The sequence below is a fragment of the Chinchilla lanigera genome, unplaced genomic scaffold, assembly GCF_000276665.1.
Source record: "Chinchilla lanigera isolate Chin_1 unplaced genomic scaffold, ChiLan1.0 scaffold00050, whole genome shotgun sequence".
NCBI lineage: Eukaryota > Metazoa > Chordata > Mammalia > Rodentia > Chinchillidae > Chinchilla > Chinchilla lanigera.
This window is the reverse complement of record NW_004955451.1, coordinates 2,950,351-2,973,479: the sequence shown is the minus strand read 5'-3', so window position 1 is coordinate 2,973,479 and position 23,129 is coordinate 2,950,351. Positions and strand designations below refer to the sequence as shown.

At 36.7% G+C, this 23,129-nt stretch overlaps 1 protein-coding gene across 1 annotated transcript in view; it reads left to right on the top strand.

Moving 5' to 3' along the window:
* Positions 1-23,129, top strand: part of Med13 (mediator complex subunit 13) — a gene marked incomplete at its 5' end in the record, with an annotated part of 116,648 nt that overhangs the window by 34,751 nt on the left and 58,768 nt on the right. Inside the window, 5 exon segments of the mRNA XM_013519377.1 lie at positions 772-969; positions 2,381-2,575; positions 3,234-3,396; positions 3,683-3,793; positions 16,981-17,661. Coding sequence (XP_013374831.1) covers positions 772-969; positions 2,381-2,575; positions 3,234-3,396; positions 3,683-3,793; positions 16,981-17,661 — 1,348 coding nt within the window.

The following is a 23,129-nucleotide window of genomic DNA, read 5'->3' as shown; positions in this document are numbered from 1 at the left end:
TAGATTGTTTTTAATCAGTAGAAATATGTATGTTGCTTAATTTTAAACCTATTTTTTGAAATTTATGTGGTTATATTAGTATTTATGTTTGTATATGCATGTTATTTTCTCCTCAGATTACTTTTTCCTTAGTGGGAGTGTAGAGAAATTAAGGGATATACAAATATCCCCATTTGATATTGAGATTATGTGTATTTCTGGCAGGTGCTTTTTTTTAATTGTACCAAAAATTGAACTCAGGACCTTGAGCTTGCCAGGCAGGCGCTTATGCTGCTGAGCTATCTCCCCGGCCCTGTTTTTTTTTGTTTGTTTTTCTTTTTTTGGTACCGGGAATCGAACTCAGGACTTTGTGCTTGCAAGGCAGGCGCTTATGCCACTGAGCTATATCCCCAGTGAAATTATGCGTATTTCTAATTTGATTTTTTTTTTTTTTTTTTGTACCAGAAATTGAAGTCAGTATATTGCACTTGCCAGGCAAGCGCTTGTACCACTTGAGTTCTATCCCTGGCTGATCATATTTTTTTATTAATTAATTTATTGGTACATTTTAGGTATACATAATGATCACATTCATCATAGACAGATTCTAGGTTTTCATAATCTTAGTATTATACTTTATCTTCACAATAATTAAGTGTAATAAGTTGGTTTTGTCTGGAATTATTATGGGTTTCCTTTTCTTCTTTAGAATCGCATAATTACTTGACATCTTGTTCAATATGATGTATTTTTTGTGACAGTCTTTACTTGATTTCTCTCCTGGGTTTCTAGTTATCTTAAGCCCATTTGGGCTAAATGGCACTCTCACAGGACAGGCATTCAAGATGTCTGATTCAGCTACAAAAAAATTGATTGGTGAATGGAAACAGTTCTATCCCATCTCATGTTGCTTGAAGGAGATGTCTGAAGAAAAACAGGAAGATATGGATTGGGAAGATGATTCTCTAGCTGCAGTAGAAGTTCTTGTTGGTATGGATTCTGAGTACTGATAGTACAGGGAAAATATGTAACTAACTTTTTGTTTGTTAGATTTTGTTGAATAACAGACAACTCTGTTACCTTAGTGGCTTTCAACACCAAACATTTATTTCCTGCTCACATTACATAAGGGCTGCTGCTTGACCCTGGTTTGGCTCCATATATCTGCTCATTCTAGAGTCTAGGTTATCATGTTCTTATGAGAGCAGAGGAATGATAGGGACCCAGAATAACCATGTAAGTATATTTAAAGTTTCTGCTGGATATGGTGTTTGTTGCATCTGCTTATGTTGCATGTTAAAGAAGTAGTTAACATAGCCAAGCCACAGTCACTGGGATAAGGAAATATAGTTTGTCTAGAAGAAAGCATGCTAAGGGTGGGACAAGAATAGTTGTAAATGAATTAATATTTAGAGGCTGCAGTGTTAACAACCTATGTTATATAGTGTTTGAATATTTAGTAAACCTCTTTTCAGGCAGTTACTGTGCCATTGAACTATATACCTGGCCCCTTAAACCTCTTTTCAAATTGGCTCTATTCTGTGTGTCTTCTCATTCAAGAACCCAGGTTAACAAGGTGACTCATATTTGAAATGTCCCAATTTAATAGAAGACAGGTGAAAGACGCTCTGCTGATGCTGCAAGCACATTTAAAGCCTTTTTTTTTTTTTTTTTTTTTAAGCATATGACATATGTTGTATGTGCTTATACTTCAGTATAAGTCATATAGCCAGGCCTGACAGTGGAGTGAAGACATACATGCATCTACTCTATCTTAGACATGAAAGGCATGGTGAATATGTAATTGAGCAGATAGTTGGGATTAGAATCAAATGGTAATATTACTTGATGATTGCTTTGTTTTTTTTAAAATTAAAAGATTGTCATTGTTCAGTTTTGAACATATTACTGTCAGAACAGTTATGACAAAAAAGCAACAGAAACCTTTGTAAATTTTTTAGTGAACCTAAAACTGGTCCATAATTTTAGTGCCAGATTACCTTTGTTAAATTTGTACAATAAAATTTAACGGCTGAGGATGTAGCTCAGCAGCACAGTGCCTGCCTGACAAATGCAAGGTCCTGAGTTCGATTCCTGGTACCAAAAAAAAAATTGGAAAAAAAAAAAACTTTAAAAAGTAATATACAGTATAGTTGGTCCAAGGTATAAGAAAAGATTTTTAAAAGTCCAAGTATTTTCATAGTTAGAGAAGCTACTTCTAAGGATCTCAACAAAGGTAACGACTACTAACAGCTTATTGTGATTTCTTCTTTAAAAAAAGAAAGACCTTATGCCAAGAGATCGCATATCTACCTTTCCATTACAGTTCTTTTAAATGAAGCTAAATTCCACAGTGGTCACTATAGTAATTGATTTTTCTGTCCATTTTTTCCCCTTTCAGCTGGTGTCCGAATGATCTACCCAGCATGCTTTGTTCTAGTCCCTCAGTCAGACATTCCTACTCCTAGCTCTGTGGGCTCTTCTCACTGTTCAACTTCTTGCTTGGGTGTCCACCAAGTGCCTGCTTCCACAAGAGATCCTGCTATGTCTTCGGTTACTCTTACACCACCTACGTCTCCTGAGGAAGTCCAAACAGGTATTAATCTGTTTCATCAGTTCTGATAATCTATTTTGAGTACATAAGCACCTCAAAAATAATTGTTAAAATATTTTAAAACTTTTTGAAAAGTTGCAAGTATAATACAAACAATTCCTTCATCTACATTCCCAAACTTAACATTTTCTCCATCACCTTCTCTATATGTGTGTGTGTCTTCATCATCAGTGGTCTTTCTCACTTGACAAGCTGAGACTTGATGCTCTCTCAGTCCTATACACTCATTCTATTTCCCCAAATTAAGACCACTCTCACCCTACCACCTCTTTCGTGCTAGAGACTGAACCTGGGACCTTGTGCATGGTAGGCAGTGGTCTACTATTGACCTTTACTCCTAATCCCTGTGATTTTTATTCCATCTTCCAAGTCAAGAAATAAACACGGACACACTACCATACATTTTATGTCGCCTGTTGAAATATTTTGCTTTCTGTAGAAGTATCATGCACTAACCATTTGTGCCACTGGAGCTCCTTATTTTCTGTATATAAAATAATGTGCTTTTTTCTTTTTTGCCTCAAAATACAGGTTTATCAAATAGCTACAGCACGTTCTACCACACATGAACAAAGAACCGCAATAATGTTACTTTAAATCTACCTTTATTATCCCACAATCTGTTTTCTTTTTCTTTCAGTTGATCCTCAGTCTGCTCAGAAGTGGGTCAAATTTTCCTCAATATCTGATGGCTTCAACTCTGATAGTACTAGCCACCATGGTGGGAAAATACCCCAGAAATTAGCCAGTCACGTGGTGGATAGAGTTTGGCAAGAATGCAATATGAACAGAGCACAGAACAAGTATGTATTCTCATTTTTAAGTTTAAAAATCACATGCTGATAATTATAATTAGGAAATAGGTAAACAGGCATTGATATGACAGTTTTTAAAATTTTAAAGCTAAATTCAAGGCTGACACAAAATGTTATGAATCCTAAAGAATTTTTTTTTTTTTTTTTTTTTTGGTTTTGGTTTTTCTCCGGTACCAGGAACCGAACTCACGACCTTGTGCTTGCCAGGCAGGCGCTTTTGCCTCTGAGCTAAATCCCCAGCCCCCTAAAGAATTTTAATAATTTCAAATTTCAGGAGGAAGTATTCTGCTTCATCAGGTGGCCTGAATGAAGAAGAGATTCCCGATAAAGTAGCATGCTGGGACTTCGTTGAAGCTACACAAAGAACAAGTTGCAGTTGTTCAAGGTAGATTTTCTTCCAGTCGATGCCTGCATATATACCTGTGTGGTGGTTTCTTATGCTACTAAATAATGCTTTACTTTGTTTGGAGTATATTATATAGGCATATGATAGCATTGTTTTCAGGAAAGAAATAGGAAAATTTTAGTAACTTGAAGCTGACTATGGAAGTACATTCAAATGCATACCTTAAATTCTTACATTTACCAGAGGTGAACTATAAAAGGTTTTAGAAAATGAAAAGAGAAGCTACTTCTAAGTATCTCAACTACTAACAGCTTATTGTGATTTCTTCTTTAAAAAAAGAAAGACCTTATGCCAAGAGAGCACATATTTACCTTTCCATTACAGTTCTTGTAATCCTAGAACTGTAATGTTTTTGTTATCCTAGAATTCTGGAAGGCCAAGGCAGGAAGATGGCAAGTTCAACCTAACAGTAGCTGAATAATAGAAAATTTTCTATTTTCTATTATTATAAATAGAAATTTGGGTTATGGTTTATAAAGCATTTATGAGGTAAAAGGCACACGTGTCTCTCAAGAAAACTATTCTTTGGTGGCACTGTGTCTGAGGAATTTCCCCCAAGTGTTTTTATAAAAGTGATGATATGACTAGATAAAAACTACTTTCTTTTTTAAATAGTAAATATGGTATGAGTTTTGTGCAGCCAGTTCTTAAAACATTCTTTGAGCAGCTATAGGTGAAATGGTGAAATAAAATTTACAAATTGTATAAGGAACTAAAGCTGTAATATTAACAAGCTTTCTAATGTGTTATAGCATTTAAAGATTGGTAGCAGAATGGATGAAATTGGAATTCTTTTGGCAGTTGTATTCATTTTATATATTGGAACTTCCCTACCCTCCCTCTGCCTCCCTTGTACTGAGGATTGAACCCAGAGTCTTCACATTGAGCTACATCCCTAGCCCTTTTAGAATTTTAATTTTGAAACAGGGTCTTGCTAAGTTGTTTAGGTTAGGTTCAGACTAGTGATCCTCTCGCCTCTGCTGTCCACTGCACTGGGATTACAGGTGTACATCACTATGCCTGGTTTAATTGGGGCCTTTTGATGAGACTTGATTATCAGAGCCTTTAGGATTATATTGCAAATTTTATTATTTGATTCTGTAGGCTAAGTGGGGATTGTATACTTTTATAGTCAAGAAACAATAATGGCAGCCGGGAGTGGTGGCGCATGTCTGTAATCCCAGCACTCAGGAGGCTGAGACAGGAGGATTGTGGTGAGTTTGAGACCAGCCTGGGCTACAAAGTGAGCTCAAGGTCAGCCTGAACTGCATAGCGAGACCCTGTCTCAAAAAAGACCAAGAAAGAAATAAAGGAAGAAAGAAAGAAAGAAAAAAAAAAAAGAAAAGGCAGGCCTTGACATCCCTAACCATGACTTGTGATTGAATAGATGGCCACCTCTCTTACCAGTGAAAGTGAGCCAAGGGAATGGAGTGCCTACAGGTTAGGGCCACAGTTTTTCCTATATTATTAGCTTTATTTGTTTGAATAAATTCACAGATTCTGAAGTGCTTTGGTACACTTCTGTGTAAATTGATTGTTCCCACTTAGATTCTTTGGATTAAAGATATGCAGTTTTTTATTTTAAATCAACATGTTGAAGCTATCTCTGTTGATACAGAAATTGAAATAAAAATGTAGAGGTAGTAGTTGCTATTTAACAATTTAAACTAGCTAACAACTTCACCTTTTCTTGAATATAATTTATATAAGAGCATGGGTTGGTGAACTATGCTTAGTTGACCATATTTAGCCTACAGCCTGTTTTGTATGGCCTATGAGCTGAAAATGATTTTTATATTTTTAAAGAGTTGAAAAAAGAGGATAGGGGCTGGGGATTTAGCTCAGCAGCAAAGTGCCTGCCTGGCAAGTGCAAGGTCGTGAGTTCGGTTCCCGATACCGGAGAAAAACCAAAAAAAAAAAAAGAGTATAGTACATTAAAATAAGGTAAAATTCACACTTTATTGTCTATAAATACTTATTTGAACACAACCTCTTCCATTCATTTACATGTTGTATATGGTACTTTTGACTCATGATGGCCGAGTATAGGCATACATCACTTAATAGGGATGTGTTCTGAGAGATTTGTCTTTAATGTGATTTTATCTTCCTACAAACATCACTAAGTGTACTTACACATACTGAAACAGGTATACCGTCACTAGGCAATACAGTGTTACGGGACCACTGGTGTGTATATGTTTGATCATTAAAGTGTTAAGGTGCTCATTACTCTGGCTTCCAGAGCCAAAAATACTGTCTGGTCCCTTACAGGAAAAACGGTGCCAGTTCCCAGACTAAGACCAATAGAATTAAATGAAATTAAACTTAGGGAATGTAGCTCTGTGGAAGAGCACTTGCTTAGTACATTTAAGGCCCCTGGGTTCATCCCCTAGTACAGCCAAAAAAAAAAAAGGACTTATATTTTTCTTTCCCTGTCTTGGTATTTTTATCAAGCTGTCCTTTTTTGGTTCTTAAGCTGGACTTTCCCTTTATTCCTTTTATTTTATTTATTTATTTATTTTTGGTTTTTTTCCGGTACCGGGAGTCAAACTCACGACTTTGTGCTTGCCAGGCAGGTGCTGTGCTGCTGAGCTAAATCCCCAGCCCCTCTTTATTCCTTTTAAAAAGATAGGAATTTTAAGTATTTTGTCTAAAGATAATTTTAGGGTAAGGCACTCAAAAAATACATGGTGGAAACATAAGTTTAAAATCTAGATTTTTAAGCTGAGCTTTTTTGTTTGTTTTTTTGAGACAGGGTCTTGCTATGTAGTTCAGGCTGGTCCTGAACTCACTGTGTAGCCTAGGCTGGTCTTGAACTCAGGGCAATCAGTCCTCTTACCTCAGCCCTCAAAGTGCTGAGATTACAGATGTGGACCACCATGCTCAGCTGAACTTTTATTTTTAGGAAGTTACTTTCAGAAATTTTCTCGCATACATAAAGAGATTTAACATACTAAAATTTTATATAATCTATACATATGACTTGCTTTGATCATTTTGTCCCTTTAGTTCAGTGTTTATAATCATTTACTTAAAAAATTACATTTTGTACTTCAAATTCTCCCTTCCCCTCTATCTAATTTCTTACTTAGAGTGAGACAGACCTTGAGCCACCGCGTATGTGTATCCTTCTCTGCCATGGAATAGAAGTAGTAAGGGCATACGTTGGTAACTGACTATGTTAGTTGGCCTTTAGTTTGTTCTCACATCCCCACGCAGAGGGTTAAATTTCTTAGGCTCCCTTGTTTTCTGGATCTGGCTATTGGGGCGCACTAATGGAAGATTGGAGGATGAGAGGAGGGAAGAAACTGAAGGTATTTCTCCACTGCCTTTTGGGGCCAATTCCACCAGTAGCTCCCCTGTGTCCCATTAAGAGCCCCTTCTAAGCAGAGAATGGTGGCATGTTTTTGTAATCCTAGAACTCTGGAAGGCCAAGGCAGGAAGATGGCAAGTTCAACCTAAGCTTGGGCAATTTAGAACATGTCAGTGAATGAATGAATGAATGAATGAGAGAAAGAGGAGGAAAGGAGGAAAGGAAAGGAAGAAGGGAAGAAGGTTGGCTTGGATGCAGCTCAGTGCAAAAACCCTGAGTTCAAAAACCCTAATGCTATGGTGGGGGGGTAAGGGAGAAAGAGCCCTTTCCTCTGTGGTCCCAGATGCTATCTGCTATGTTTGTAACACATCCCGAGCTTTTGTAGTATGGTGAGACTGATTCATCTTACTGCCTTTTTAATCCTAGAAAATAATCTTCCTGCTGTTACTAGTATCCTGGCTGCCTCACTTTCCTCTATTTAATGTAACTGATTATCTATGGTAAATTTCCCGTGTCTAAAAAACAGGAGTGGACTCTAAGAACATTGGCTTCTCTCTTTCTCTCTCTTTTTTTTTTTGGTACCTGGAATCGAACTCAGGACCTTGTGCTTGCCAGGCAGGTGCTGCACCACTGAGCTATATCCTCGACCCAACATTGGTTTCTCTTAAAAATTGATTTGAACCAGATGTGGTGACACATACCTATAATCTCAGCACTTGGGAGGCTGAGGCAAGAGGATTGCTGCAAGTTTAGGGTAGCTGGAACTACATAGACCCTGTATCCCCCAGAAAAGTTTTGATTTTTAAAAAATTATATAACTGTACAAATAATTTGTGTGCTTACACACACACACACACACACACACACACGTGTTATACTATACAAAAAAGACATTCCCCTTGACCATTCTTTCTCTCCCTGAATCCTAGTACCTCTGCCTAGAAATGACTGCTTGCCAATTAGATATTATCTTACCACATTTTTGCAAGTTTGTACGTATATGTGTTTTCCTTCCAAAATACATATATTATTCTTATATATTTGGAATCTTTTTTTTTTTTTTTTGCCTTAGGTCTTTACATAATAGTTACTTGTAGGTCTACCCCTCTCCTTGTAAAAAAAAACTTCTTGGTATTCCACTGAATGGAAGTAATATAATTTTTGTGTGTGTGTGTGTGTGGTGCTGGGGATTGAACGCAGGACCTTGTGCTTGCCACACTTGATCTTAGCCAAAAGGCCGAGAAGCGATGACCTTGTGCTTGCCAAACAAGTGCTCTATCACTGAGCCTCATCCCCAGCCCTGTCATTCTTGATTTGTTAGACATACAGGTTATTCTTTTTTCTGTTTTTTTTTTTAACGTCTATTACTGTGACTATCATATTTTTGCAGCATTTACTCTGTTACAAGAGATGTCTTACCCTCAGTATAAATAAGTGAACAAGCCTGCTGCTATATGAAGCCTGTATTCCAGTGGAAGTGAGGCAATAATTTATTTTTGAAAAAAGATTTTAAATCTTTTTTAAATTTAGAATGATTAGTGCTCAGGAGGAAATTAAGTGTGTAGTATGATAGAGAGTTGTGGGTGAGAGGGTTCTTTAAATACTTGCAACTTCAAAAAGATTCTACTAGTCTTTTATTTCTTTGTTTTCACTTTTTTGGGAGGGGGGGTGTAGCGGGAGTTGAACTCAGGACCTTATGCTTGCCAGGCAGGCACTCATTTCTTGTATATAAAGAATGCTGGTTTTTGTTGTGCTTTCATTGGCTCTGAGAACTATCTTCAAAATTATTTTTTTGCCATTTTAGTAAAAAGCATAAAATTACTGCATTTTTCTTTCTTTTCCCCCTTCCTCTCTCTTTCCCTCCATCTCTCTGGCCCTCCCTCTCTTCCTTTCCGTCCTTCCTGTATTAGGGATTGAACCGAAACCTTCATACTGAGCTACTTCAGCTGGTTTTTTTTTTTTGTTTTTTTGTTTTGTTTTTTTTTTCAGCTGGTTTTTGAATTTTTTTTTTTTTCCCCAAACAGGCTCTCACACTAAGTTGCTAAGTTACACAGGCTGGGCTCAAATTTGAGATCTTCTTGCCTCATTACTGGGATTATAGGTGTGTGCTACCACCCTGCTTCATAACATTTTTCAGTCTTAAGATTGAATAGTGCATATATTTATTGATACTTGTTATGGTTTGTGTCCGGGTGTCCCCCCAAAGCCTTGTGCGGTCATGGGGCGGGCTTTTAGAGTTTGATTGATTATGGGTGTGAGTGCTACACCTGCCCTGGGGTGGATAGTTTGCATATGTAAGGGAGAAGAAGAGGCTGCTTGCTGACATTCCTCCCTTTTGTGCTGGTTGCTTTTGCTATATTGGGTCGCCTTGAATAGTTGCTCTCTGCCATGTGCCACTCTGCCAGCCAAGTACGGACTGAAGCCTCCACAAACTGTAAGCGAAATAAACCTTCCCTTCCTAAATTTCGGGCATCAGATATTTTGTCCCAGCAACGAGAGAAAAGTAACCAAGGCGGTACTGTCCTTCAATCTGGTGAAGTGCACATAAGCAAATTGCATTTAGAAAACATACCTAAACTGAGTGTGGTGGCACACACCTATAATCCCAGCGCTCGGGGGACTGAAGCAGGAGGGTTACTGCAAGTTTGAGACCAATCTAGGCTGGCTACATTGTGAGTTCAACACCAGCCTGAAGTACATAACAAGACCCTTTCTCAAAAAAAAAAAAAAAAAAAAAAGCAAGCTACTTAAGAAAAGAACAGTATATTAAAATTTCAGATGTTAACACTAAAAAGTACCAGGAACTTTAGGGCATTAGGAAAAAAGTAACTGATGGAATTACTTTGATGACAACTGCTCCTTTAGAAGGTTTCTCAATTTTTCCCCCCATTTTAGTTGAATTCTGCTATGAAATTCATATTAGAATTGTGTTCTCTAAGAGAGAAGCCTTAATTTGTAGAAAAGATCTATATAGAAGAAAAGGACTGTGATTTAATGTAGTCAAAAACTTAAAGATCTGCCAAGTGTCATGGTATGTACACATCTGTAATCCTAGCACTTACGGGGCTGAGGCAGGAGGATTGTGAATTCAAGGCCAACCTGGACTGTAAAGTGAGACCAGATTTCAAAGAAAAGAGAAAAAAGTTAAAGAGCCATTATCATTATCATGATTATTGTGGTACAGGGGATTAATCCCAGGGCCCTCGCATTGAGCTACATCCCCAGCCCTTTTTTTATTTTTTATTTTGAGACAGGGTCTCGCTAAGTCGCTGAGTTGCCCAGGCTGGGCTCCAACTTGCGATCCTCCTGACTCAGCCTCCCAGAGTTCTGGGATTACAGGCGTGCGCCACCATTGCCCGGCTTGCTATTAGTATTATATAGCCCTGATGAATAGCTTCTTATTCTTATAGCTGGGGTAAGTAAATGTATGGCTGTTTACTTTTCACATTTTTTTGTACTTGGGATATAACCAAATAATTCACCTCCTTACAGAGATCCTGTCTTTTTTTCATGATTGTTTTGTATAAAGTAGACTCTCAAACATTTTGGTCTCAAAATTCATTTACACTTTTAAAAATTATTGGGGTTGGCGGTGTGGCTCATTGATAGAACACTTCCCTTGGGTGCATAAGGTTTTGGGTTTGATCTGCAGCAGAACAAAAAAGTAAAAAAAATTTTAAGACTGTGGACCTCCCCCAACCAAGATGATTTATTCATGTGAACCATATCTATTTGTATTCATTTTAGAGAAATTTTAAAGCAGCACTTTATTTAAAAATAACGAATCCAGTACATATTAACAGAAATAGAATATTTTTATAGACATTAACTATTTCTTGTAAAAGAAAAAAATCAAAGCCAGGCGTGGTGGCGCATGCCTGTAATCCCGGCACTTGGGAGGCTGAGGCAGGAGGATCGTTTCGAGTTCGAGACCAGCCTGGGCTACAAAGTGAGCTTAAGGTAGCCTGAACTGCATACTGAGACCCTGTCTCAAAAAGACCAAAAAAAAAAAAAAAAGAAAAAGAAAAAAAAAAAAACAGTTGAATGGCATTGCTTTATGGGTTTTTAAATCTCTTCAAGATAGCTAGATTTTCATGTCTGCCTCTACAACTTATTGCTGTACTGTATATTGTTTTGGTTAAAGCATATGAAGACAATCCAGCTCTACATAGCTATGCAGTTACAAAAGGGAAGGGATAGTGTTGTAATAACTTTTCCAAACAGATATTCTTTGATACTGTACCAAAATTTGGCAAGTGGTACTTTCTTAAAGGTTAGTTGCAATGTAGAATATGAAGCCATATTGATGAGATTCTTATACTCCACTAATGATTGGGTGGAATTTTTTGCTTATACATGATTTTGTAACTCATACATTGATCACTAGGAAAACATCAGTTTACTGAGTTATGCAAATCTTGTGAATGTTGGCATATTGTTTATGTTGTGTCAAAATTATATCACCAGTGATCTCATCAGAAAGATACTTTAGTAGTAAATTACTGTAAAGCTCACGGTAGCATGTAAAGTCTTCCAAAATTCAAAATCTTACTAAAAAAAAGAAAATCTTACTCAAAAGTTCAGAGATACCAGTTATCCTTCCTTAAAATGACAGATCCATTTTGTTCATTTTTGAGAACTTAAGGAATAAGTCTGACAACTACTCAGTTATAGGTTATCATGGCTTATCAGTAATTTTTTTCAAATAAAAATGGTGTTCCAGAAAAAGTGGTTAGTTGGGCTTACACCTCAAACAAACAGTTGCACAAGTGTTTTTCCTCAGAGTAGCCATTTCATTTCAATAGATAGCAGAAATGGTTTTTATGTTTTTCCCATTTCTTCATATAAAATGTAAACCATGTATGTAAGGATTAAAATTTAATAAAATTCATGACTTTAACTGGGGTTTTTTGTTTGTTTGTTTGTTTTTGGGTTGTTTTTTTTTTTTTTTTTTCCGGTACTGGGAATCGAACTAAAGACCTTATGCTTGCCAGGCAGGCGCTGTGCCACTGAGCTAAATCCCCAGCTCCTTTAACTGTTTTTTTAAAGAATGTTCTTAAGTCAATTGCCTTAAACAACCACAAATCATATGTGGTGGTGAAGAAACAATGACTGCCACTAGTGTAACACTGCATTGTTTCTGTTTAGTGTGCTAGGGTTATAGGCCTGCACCGCAGGCCTGGCTCTGTTTCATGTGTAGTTGCCAGCAGTTCTACTGTCCATAGCTTTTGCCCTGTTATTATGAATGTCAACATAAAGAAAAAGGCAAATAATGTTCCTATTATGAAAATAGTTATAAACCCCCGAAAGGGTCCCTGGACCATTTTTTGGGAACTGTTGCAGAAGATATGCAGATATTTGAGTGAGAAATGATAACCACCATGTTTTTGTCCGTGTTCTCCTTGCTCTTTCATAATATTATTGTTCGTTATTTTCCTTCTTCCCCTTTCTTCTGTTGGCCCTGATATTTTGCATTCTATTTTTATTCTTCTGTTAGCTGAATTAAGCATTTATTGTGTTTGCTTTCCTTAAAGTATAAAGTTAATCAGAGTCTCTGTTCTTTTTATGGAACAAACAGATCTTAGAATACTTTATCCTTGCTCTTTTTTTTTAGTATTTTAGTTCCATATTATTAAGAAAAAATTTTAAATGTATACAAAAGAAAATTAAACAATAAATTTGTGTTCATTAACCACTAACATTTATTTACTATTGCTTCACTTAGACCTTTTTCCTTGCTGAAGATATTTTTAAATTTTAACTTACAGTGGTACCTTGGTTCACAAGCTTAGTTCTCTCTACAATTCTGGTTGTAAATGCATGAGAACCGAATCAAATTTCCCCATAAGGTCAACGTTGAACCCAATCATTGAATTTGATTTAGTTCTCATCCAGCTTGGCTTGCGATCAGAATCTTGGAAAGAATCAAGTTCGTGAACCAAGGTACCACAAACCCCATGGTTGGACTCAATTTATCTCACATTATTTTGATAAGCAATCAGTCTAAAGCATTAATAAGATATTTGGCTTTTTAAAGTTAACATCTAAAAATGTGTATGTATTTTGTATTTATACCGTATCTCAATGTGGACAGCCCACATTTTGAGTGTTTGATAGCTACATGTAACTTGTGGTAACCATTATTTGGCATCAACAGCTTTAGAAATTAGGTCAATAAAGAATCGATGTATATCATGTACAACTACAATATCTGTATGATGATTGTGATTATTATGTATATCTAAAATGTGCCATTAAACTTAACTTAAAATAAAGAAATTAAGTCGGTAATAGGAGCGATTGGAAGATACTGAAAAGGTAAATTTCTGTTTGGTGTAAGAAATTACCTTCTTACAACTGGAGCTGATAGACAGTGGCGTACATCTTCTTAATAGGTTCTGTGGAAGTATTCATTGTCATTGAAACTATTTAAAAACCAGTCAAAGAAGTACTATGTCAACATTGAAAAGGACTTTTTTTTTTTAAAGTCAGACTCCTTTATTAAAAGTAATATGTGCTGAGCTGCTTGTGGTGGCATACACCTGTAATTTCACCTCCTTGAGAGGCAAGAGGATCACAAATTTAAGTTCAGCCTGGCCAACTTAGCAAGATCCTGTCTCAAAATAAAAAAAGGAACTGGGGACGTAGCTCAGTGTTACAGCGTCCCTAGGTTTGATTTCTGGTACTGTAAAAACAAAACAAAAAAAGCTTATATAAAAGTTGAAATAATACACGAGAATATAAAATTAAAAATTGTAAGTTCTCCCACCTACTTACTATATAGGTATGTCTGCCTACTTTCACACAGGTGGAATCATGGTATGTAAAGTTCATAGTATTTAATTTTATGTATATGTGATACTTTATTTGACCAATCGCGTGTGCTTCATTCTTAGTGAAGTTTGGTTTTTTGTTCTTATCTTTATTTTGTCTTTTTGAGACAGGGTCTCACTGTGCAGTACAGTGCAGGGCGGCCTTAAACTTACTTTGTAGCCCAGGCTGGCCTCAAGCTTACAGCCATCTTCCTGCCTCGCCTCCCAAGTCCTGGGATTACAGGCTGCACCACCATGCCCTGCACTAGATTTTTAAAGCAAATATTAAATATTTCATTTTTATAGTGGGTTTGTATATAATTCTAGGAATGTGAATTGTAGCCAGGTATGGTAGCGTACACCTCTAACCCACAGTAGTGGAGAGAGGCTGAAGCAGAAGGATTACAAGTTTGAGCTCCACCTGGGCAATTCAGCGAAATCATGTATCAAAATAAAAAAGAGCTAGGGATGTGGCTTACTGATAGAATGCTACTAGGTTTAATCTCCAGTACTACCAAAAAACCCCAGAAATACATGTCTTCCTGTGTGTGCTTCCAAGAGTACTGTGATTATAGATGTGTCTAACTTCCTACCCTCTTTTTATGACACTGACTGGATTGGAAAAACTGGGTCTTTTGTCTGGTAGAACGTTCCATGTTCTGGATTTCTCACTGTTTTTTGTTTGTTTGTTTGTTTTGGTTTTTGGGGGTTTTTTTGGTACCAGGAATCGAACTCAGAACCTTGTGCTTGCCAGGCAGGTGCTTGTGCTGCTGAGCTATATCCCTGGCCCTGCATTTCTCACTGAAATTGTCATGTGCTTTAAATTTCTCTTCTAGTGTCACTTCTTTATCCCTTGCATTTCTGTAAATTTAAGGTAGCTCTTTTAGCTGTGTTACCCCATACTAGCTTTTTAAATTGATAGATTTCTAAAAATGCAGTTCCTTAATTACACTAGCTACATTTCCAGTGCTCAAGAGCCATATACAGAATATTTGCACCATCATAGGAACTTCAGTTGGATATTGCTGATCCAGAGGCTTAATTAGATTCAAAGTCAATATTTTTGGCAAGTATACTTCAAAGACAATATTGTATTTAAAAAAAAATGTATTTACTTATTATTATTGGTTTTTTTTGTGTATGTGGTACTGGGGATTGAACCCATGGTCTTGTGCATGCAAGGCAAGAGCTCTGCCACTGAGCCACATCCTCAGCTCCTACTGTATTACTTTGTATCAGAAGGGACATTATTTGGTTGTCCCACTTCTACCATTAGGATTAGGTGGTATCACCTTGACCCTTGCATTGCATAGTTTCTGACAATGTTAACTATGAAGAGAGAGTTTTTCTTCTTCCTTTGAGATCTTTAGTATCTTTTTCTTACTTTGTTACATTGATTAAAATAGAAATGTTTCATGTTAATATTCTTAATCCTGAGCAGAAATTAATCTTTCAGTATATTGTCCGATAATTGTCACATTTTATAGATGCTCCTTTTCAGGTTGGTCAAATTCTTACTTGTTCTGCTTGCTGTGCCTTTTTATATGAGTAGGTGTTGAAGCTTGTGAATTTTTCTATATTTATTAGGATAATACAGTTTTTTCTTTTATATTAATGTGATATTGAATAATACTGATTTCCTTTTTTGTTTTTTTTTAAGGCAGGGTCTCACTAAATAGTTGAGGCTGGCAAACCTCCTGCCTCAGCACCTCTCCTCTTGCTGGGATTACAGGCGTGTGGCACCACGCCCAGTTCAAGATTTCCTTTCTAATGGGATACTTTACATTCTTGAGATCAACTCCATTTGGTCATTATGTATTATTATTTTATCTTTCTTGGGTTGAGTTGTTACTATTTTGTTAGTTATTTACATGTGTTAATGATTTACACCTGTATTCTTGAGATAGCAGTTTATGGTAAATAATAAGTAAATATACAAATAAAAAGTATCAAGTCAAAAACTGAATGCTTAAAACTGTATCTCACCATCTTTTAAAATAGTTCCTTAGCATAAAAAACACTTTATATATATCATGTATATATCAGTATTTATGAGTTTGAATACTAAAAGCACTTTTAAACTCCCAAATTATTACATTTTGCATCAAATTATGAAGAAAAGGTTATTGTAGACATTTCTCATTTCTTCTTACTCTCTCGTGCTTTCACTCTCACTCTTCTTCTCTCTGCCTCCCTGTCTACCTGCCTGTTTACCTACAGGGTCTTGGTATGTAGTCCATGCTGGCCTTGAACTCCTTGTGTAGCTCAGGCTAACTTTGAATTGGTGATCTTCTGCCTCAGCCTCCTAAGTGCTGGAATTATAGGCATATGTCACCATGTCTGACTCTTTTCCTTTTCTGTGTAGCTGATTGTATATTGCTGAGTCTTGGGAGAAGGTAGGTATGTTTGGAAGCCTACCAGTCAGTCAGTTCTAACACTTTCTAGACTGATTCCCCACCGCCTTTTTTTTGCAGTGCTAAGGATCAAACCGAGCACTTCACACATGCTAGACAAGCACTCTACCACTTAACTGCTCTCCAGCGCTCAAACTGACATAACTTTAATCCAGTAGAGTAGAACATAGTTTCTTACCAGTTGCTATAGGATTGTAGGTGATGACTAAGCTCAGCCAAACTGCAAATTCTTTAACAGTTACTAACTGAAATGTCAGATATCTTTATAAATGAATTTCAGACTTTGTCATATCTTTTTATTTAAAATAACTTAATCTTACCTGTGTTTTTATTCATATACGAAGACTAAAATTATATAGGCAAATTATTATTGGCTAATAATCATTGGCTATCTGAACACATAACCAAATGTATTAAATGAAGGAAAGAAAGTTGGATTTTATGAGTTGTTCTTCATGCCATGTTGACGTAGATCACTGAACAAAATTATTTTCCCTCCATATAAGTTCAAATCATTTTATTTTTAGTATTATATATAATCAGAAATATCTTTATAGTGTTAACTTGGATACTTTGTTAGTCTAGTGATACTATAAACATCAGATCTTTCTTTTAAATTTTCAGGCACAAAAATCTCAAACCAAGAAATGCTGGACAAGGACAGGTTCCATCTTTAAGTCAACAACAGCAAGTACTTCCAAAGCACAAGACCAATGAGAAACAAGAAAAGAGTGAAAAACCACAGAAACGCCCCTTGACTCCTTTTCATCATCGTGTATCTATTAGTGATGATGTTGGCATGGATGCAGATTCAGCTAGCCAAAGACTTGTGATCTCTGCTCCTGATAGTCAAGTGAGATTTTCAAACCTCCGAACTAATGATGTAGCAAAGACTCCTCAGATGCATGGCACTGAAATGTCAAACTCACCTCAGCCACCCCCACTTAGTCCTCACCCATGTGATGTGGCTGATGAAGGAGTGACCAAAACACCTTCAACTCCTCAGAGTCAGCATTTTTATCACATGCCCACACCGGATCCCTTGGTTCCTACCAAACCAATGGAAGATAGGATAGATAGTTTGTCCCAGTCTTTTCCACCTCAGTTCCAGGAAACCGTAGAACCTACAGTGTATGTTGGTACAGCAGTAAACCTGGAAGAAGATGAAGCTAATACAGCCTGGAAGTATTACAAGGTCCCAAAGAAAAAGGATGTCGAGTTTTTACCGCCTCAGCTTCCAGGTGATAAATTCAAGGATGATCCAGTTGGACCTTTTGGACAGGAAAGTGTAACATCAGTTACAGAGTATGTATTTTTTTTTTCTTAGTAGTCACTAAACTAAGGGTAGAAGTGATATAAGTTCTTTTTTTTTTTTTTGGTTTTTCTCCGGTACCGGGAACTGAACTCACGACCTTGCGCTTGCCAGGCAGGCGCTTTGCCGCTGAGCTAAATCCCCAGCCCCGATATAAGTTCTTATTAGTAGGATTCCAGGATTAATTTCAGGATAGAATTTATAATAATCTTTGAGTATTTGTGTAATTTTTTACTGTGTTTTTTCTTTTTCTTTTTTTTTTTTCCAGTACTGGGAATCGAACTCACGACCTTGCGCTGTGCCGCTGAGCTAAATCCCCAGCTCCTTTTTTTTTTTTTTTTTTGTCTTTTTTGAGACAGGGTCTTGCTGTGCAGTTCAGGCTGGCCTTGAGCTCATTTTGTGGCCCAGGCTGGTCTTGAGCTCATAACAATCCTCCTGCTTCAGCCTCCCAAGTGCTGGGATTACAGGTGTGTGCTACCATGCCCTGCCTACTGTGTTTTTTCTAAGGGAACTTTAATGAAATATTTATCCACTAAGAAGTGGAGAAAATACTATATAAACACTTATGTGTCCATCATTCAGCCGATCTTGCACACAGAGCTCCTGTGTACTGTTTTTCTTCAACTTTTTTCCCACTGTCCTGAATTTGGTCCTTATCATTTCTATACATGTCTTGATATGTGTAGCTCTGGTTAATTCAGTGTAATTGCTTTATGGTATTTGTTTGGTTATGGCTATACCATAATTTATTAACTCTCTCAAAGATGGATATGTTGATAATTTTTCACAACAAAAAATGTACCAGTGAACCTTTTTGTACAAATTTCCTTATTTGCATAAGAGTTTCTGTAGGAAACATCTAAAAGTAGAATTGGTGAGCTAGAAAGTATGTCCATTTTCAGCATTAAGGGTTGTTGCAAGTTTGCTTTCCAAACTGGTATACAGAGTTTATACTCTTGTGAACCAGCAAAGTATGAGATTGGCTGTTACTTTCTTCAATACCTGGTGTTATGAGACTGTTAATTTGGCTGCATATAGAATGGTATCTTATTGTCTTAATAAATGTTTTCTAAAGTTCTGGTGAGGTTAAATATAATTTAAAATGTTTATTGAACATTTAGATTTCCTGAATTGCATGTTCATATTTTTGCCCTTTTTTCTTTTTTTTTTCATTTCTGATTTATTCTTTAAATATTCTGGCATCAATCCTTTATTGCCAGGGGCTGGGGATTTAGCTCAGCGGCAAAGCGCCTGCCTGGCAAGCGCAAGGTCGTGAGTTCGGTTCCCGGTACTGGAGAAAAACCAAACCCCCCCCCCCAAAAAAAAAAATCCTTTATTGCCTACGTGTGCTATCCATTCTTCCATCTGACTTACTTTCTTTGTTCTCTATATTTATGGTGTACTTTGGGCAGAAAGTCACTTTTATCATGTCTCCCTTTACATTTCATGTTACTTTGAATATATTTAGAGCCTATCTAACAAGGCTTTTGAATTTTCTTTTTAAAATTTTATATATATATATATTTTCTTTATAAGTTTCCCTAAAAGGTGAAAATCAGCTAACAAAGCAGCTCTATATTCTGTAGAACTGTCTGTCTGCCTAGTTATGAGACCAAGGGCGGGGCTGGGGATTCAGCTCAGCAGCACAGCGCCTGCCCGGCAAGCGCAAGGCTGTGAGTTCGATCCCCAGTACCAGAAAAAAAAGCAAAAAAAAAAAAAAAAACAAAACAGACCAAGGGCAAGTAGTGTGTAAAGATTTATATTTCCTTTCCATCTCAGTCCATTTTCAGTGAACTAATTTTCTATTGCTTAAACGCTGCTCAAAGGTTACATGATGTTTTAGACTTTATTAGTTGGTTAAAATGTCACATTTCTTTATTTGTATATATCGTCCATTAATAAATTATAGGTACAGCTTTTCTTGCATATTCTGTTAGCGTTGTTAGTAATGTTGATCAGCTGCTTTCCAGACTTGATGCTGGGATTATAGTCGTGCACCACCATGCCCAGCCCTAGACTTGTTTTCTAGCTCTCTAGGATTTCATTTCAGTAGATTCCTAAGTTACCACTTTGGTAGAGCCAGTGGCTTCTTTTTGGTTTTGTGCTTATTTTGTTGGCAGATGTCTTTACTCTCTTGGAGATTGTGAAGAGTGCTTACCTAGCATGTGCAGGATCCTATGTTCATTTCCCAGTGCCATTTTTTAAAAAATCCCCTATTTGTTTAATATTTTGTGATTTTGTTGTTGTTGTTGTTATAGAATTATTTCGATCTTTTTTACTTTGCTTATCATATTTATAATAATTATTTGTTTACATATATTTTAGAATGAGAGAATCAATTAGGAATTTGGTGTATGTAGGCTCAGCTTGTTTACTGGCACTCCTTGTTCACTCATTATTTTAGTGAATATTTTATGTGTGTATGTATGTATGTGTATATTTATTAGAGACAGGGTCTATGTAGTTCATGCTTGACTTGAACTCCTCATGGAGCTCAGGCTGGCCTCGAACTCAAGGCAGTCGTCCTGTTTCATCCTCCTAAGTGCTGGGATTACAGGCATGTGCCACCAAGTCCGTCTGTGAATAGTACATGTTTGTGTCAGACACTGCTTTATTGAGATGAAATTTTTGGAGAGTGTGTGTGGGGGGGGGGAGGATTATCCCTAAAATTAAAGAATGAAAAAGATACTAAATCCCTGTTTTTATGTTGGTTTTCCTTAAAATGGATTGCTTCCTACCCTCCTCTTTCTGTAACTTTTTTTTTTTTTTTTTTTTTTTTTGAGGCAGGGTCTCACTGTGCAGTTCAGGCTGGCCTTGAGCTCACATTGTAGCCCAGGCTGGTCTCGAACTCATAACAATCCTCCTGTCTCAGCATCCTGAGTGCTGGGATTACAGGTGTGCACCATCACTCCCGTCCTCTTTTTTTTCATTTTTGTCTAGATATGTAAGCCCAGCTTTTCTGATTTTTCCAGGCTCTGTGAGTCTCCTATTGTTTGACAGTTTGCCTGTAGCTCCCACTTGCATATTTTAAGCTATTAACTTTTGCTGGTATATTTCAACTGAGTTTGATCTTCTATAAGATTTAGTGAAATGTCTGATCCATTTATAGTCTGTCTCATTTTCAGTAGTTCTAGAGATTTTTTTTCTCTTAAAATTCCTGTATTCTCATTTTAGCAGGAAAATCCTTGTGCTTCATCTATAGTTGTACTTTTACTCTATAAAGATTGTAGTATAATTTGATTGTTAATTAAAATCTGGATTTTAAATTGGACTGCAGAATACTTTCTGAGCATGGAAGACAAAGAGCTTGTTTAATGATCAGTGGATTTCTTGAAAGCAAATGATGTCTTGGCAGCAGGACGTTAAAGAACTTAATCTTTCTGTGCTAAATGTAATATAAAAGTGTAAGCCAACCGCATATCATCACTGAAACTATTAGTGCTTCTCTACAAGTCTGTCTACACAGCAGCCAAAGTGATCATTGTGAGATACATATTGCTACTCGTTTGCTAAATCCCTACTTATTTGTAGTAATTTATTTCCCTTTACCCTCAGAATAAAATCCCTTTTTCTCTTATGTAAGACAGTAAATCTGTGCCTACCTAGGATCTTCACCCTAATCTGTTACTATCCTGTTAGCATCCTAATTTAGCCACATCAACCTTCTCACTGGTTCTTCAAAAAGCCGAGTTTGTGTCTCACGGGCTTTAGATTCACATTGCAGAGAGCAGGGAAACTGCTTACTCTTTACCATTCAATACTGTTCAGAAGTTACCTCAGCAGGGGAATTTTCCTGTCCAAATTCTCTTTTATCTCTCAAATCATTGTCTTCTGTACTATTTTAAAATTGCTCCATATATATCTCATTATCTGAAATTACGTATTTGTTAATAGTCTTTTCCTTATTAGAATATAAGCTTGCTGGGTGTGGTGGTGCATGCCTGCAATCCCAGCCCTCATGAGGCTGAGAGGCTGGAAAGTCACTGTGAGTTCAAGACCAGCCTGGAAAACATAATGAAACCCTATGTCAAACAAACAAACAAAAAGAATGTAAGCCCCATGAGGGCAAAGACTCTCCTGTTTACTGCTATATTACACACACATTACATCTCTAGAATAATCATAGGCACATAGTAGAAATTGAATAAATGTTTGGATGAATATAATGGCAGTATTATCTTAAAATACTGTTTTAAAACTTGCTTTCTTAATGTGTGTAAAAATATGGAGCTATAAATATATTTGGTTTTAAAAATTTCAGAGTGAGTTTTTGTGGGCACACTGTGTTCATGAGCTCTAAGAATTCTAGCCATAGCTTTAAATAAATGTATTGGCTGCTTAACCTTATTTATTTTATTATACAACCTAACTTTCGACTCTGTTCTAAAATTATTTGACATTTTTCTCACTGAATAAGAATGAGAAAGAAGCATAATACAGAAAAGTAGCTTGTAGAGTAGAGTGGTGCTGAGTCATGATTATATAACTTAAGGAAATAAAATGCAGCTACTTCTGCCCATCCCTGGCCACTGTTTCTTTTTCCCTCATGGGAAAGAAAGAACCATGATTGAATAAAAGGTTTTTAAATTTTTTGTGTAATTCTGTGTTTCATATAAGCGTTGATTTGGTTTGCTGTTACTAAGATTTGTATTGTGACAGAATTCACTTTTATGTATAAATCTTGGTTATTTTATTTTATTTTATTTTATATTTTTGGGTACTGGGAATTGAACTCAGGACCTCACACTTGCCAGGCAAGCGCTGTGCTGCTGAGCTATAGCCCCAGCCCTAAACTTTGTTTCTACAGGATAATAGAAATTTAAGTATCACCAAAGATCACCTATTAGAGGTTTAGCACCTATATGACTGAAGAGACATTTATGGAATATATTACAGTAGTTCTGTAGTTGGAAGGGTAGAAGTTTGTTTTCTTTTTTTTTTCTTCTCAAGACAGTGTCTTGTAATGTAGTTCACACTGGCCTTGAAGTCATAGCAATCCTCTTCCCTCAGCCTTCCAAGTGCTGGGATTACAAGCATGTACCACAACGCCTGGCTATTTTTTGATGTTTTAATCATCTGGGTGATTCTCTCCTTTTCCTGAAACTGTTGTTGTAATGCAGTAATTCTTAACTGAGGTGATTTTTCATCTTCCCAGCCCTACCCTAGGTTATATTTGGCAGTGACTAGAGACACTTTTTTCGCAGTTTGGAGGTGTGCTACTGACTTGTGGTAGGTAAAGGCCAGTGATATTGCTAAATGTCTTTACAATGCAACAGAGTAGTCTCCTACAACAAAGAATTGTCTAGCTGAAAGCGTCAGTCGTGTCGTAATTCATTAATGTATTCAATAACTTTTAACAGAAACTTGAATTGTATAATTATTAAATTGGATAGGCAAGACGTGTTTAATGATTAACTTCACTGTGGATATTCCTCCGTACTATTTTAGCCCTCCTTCACCA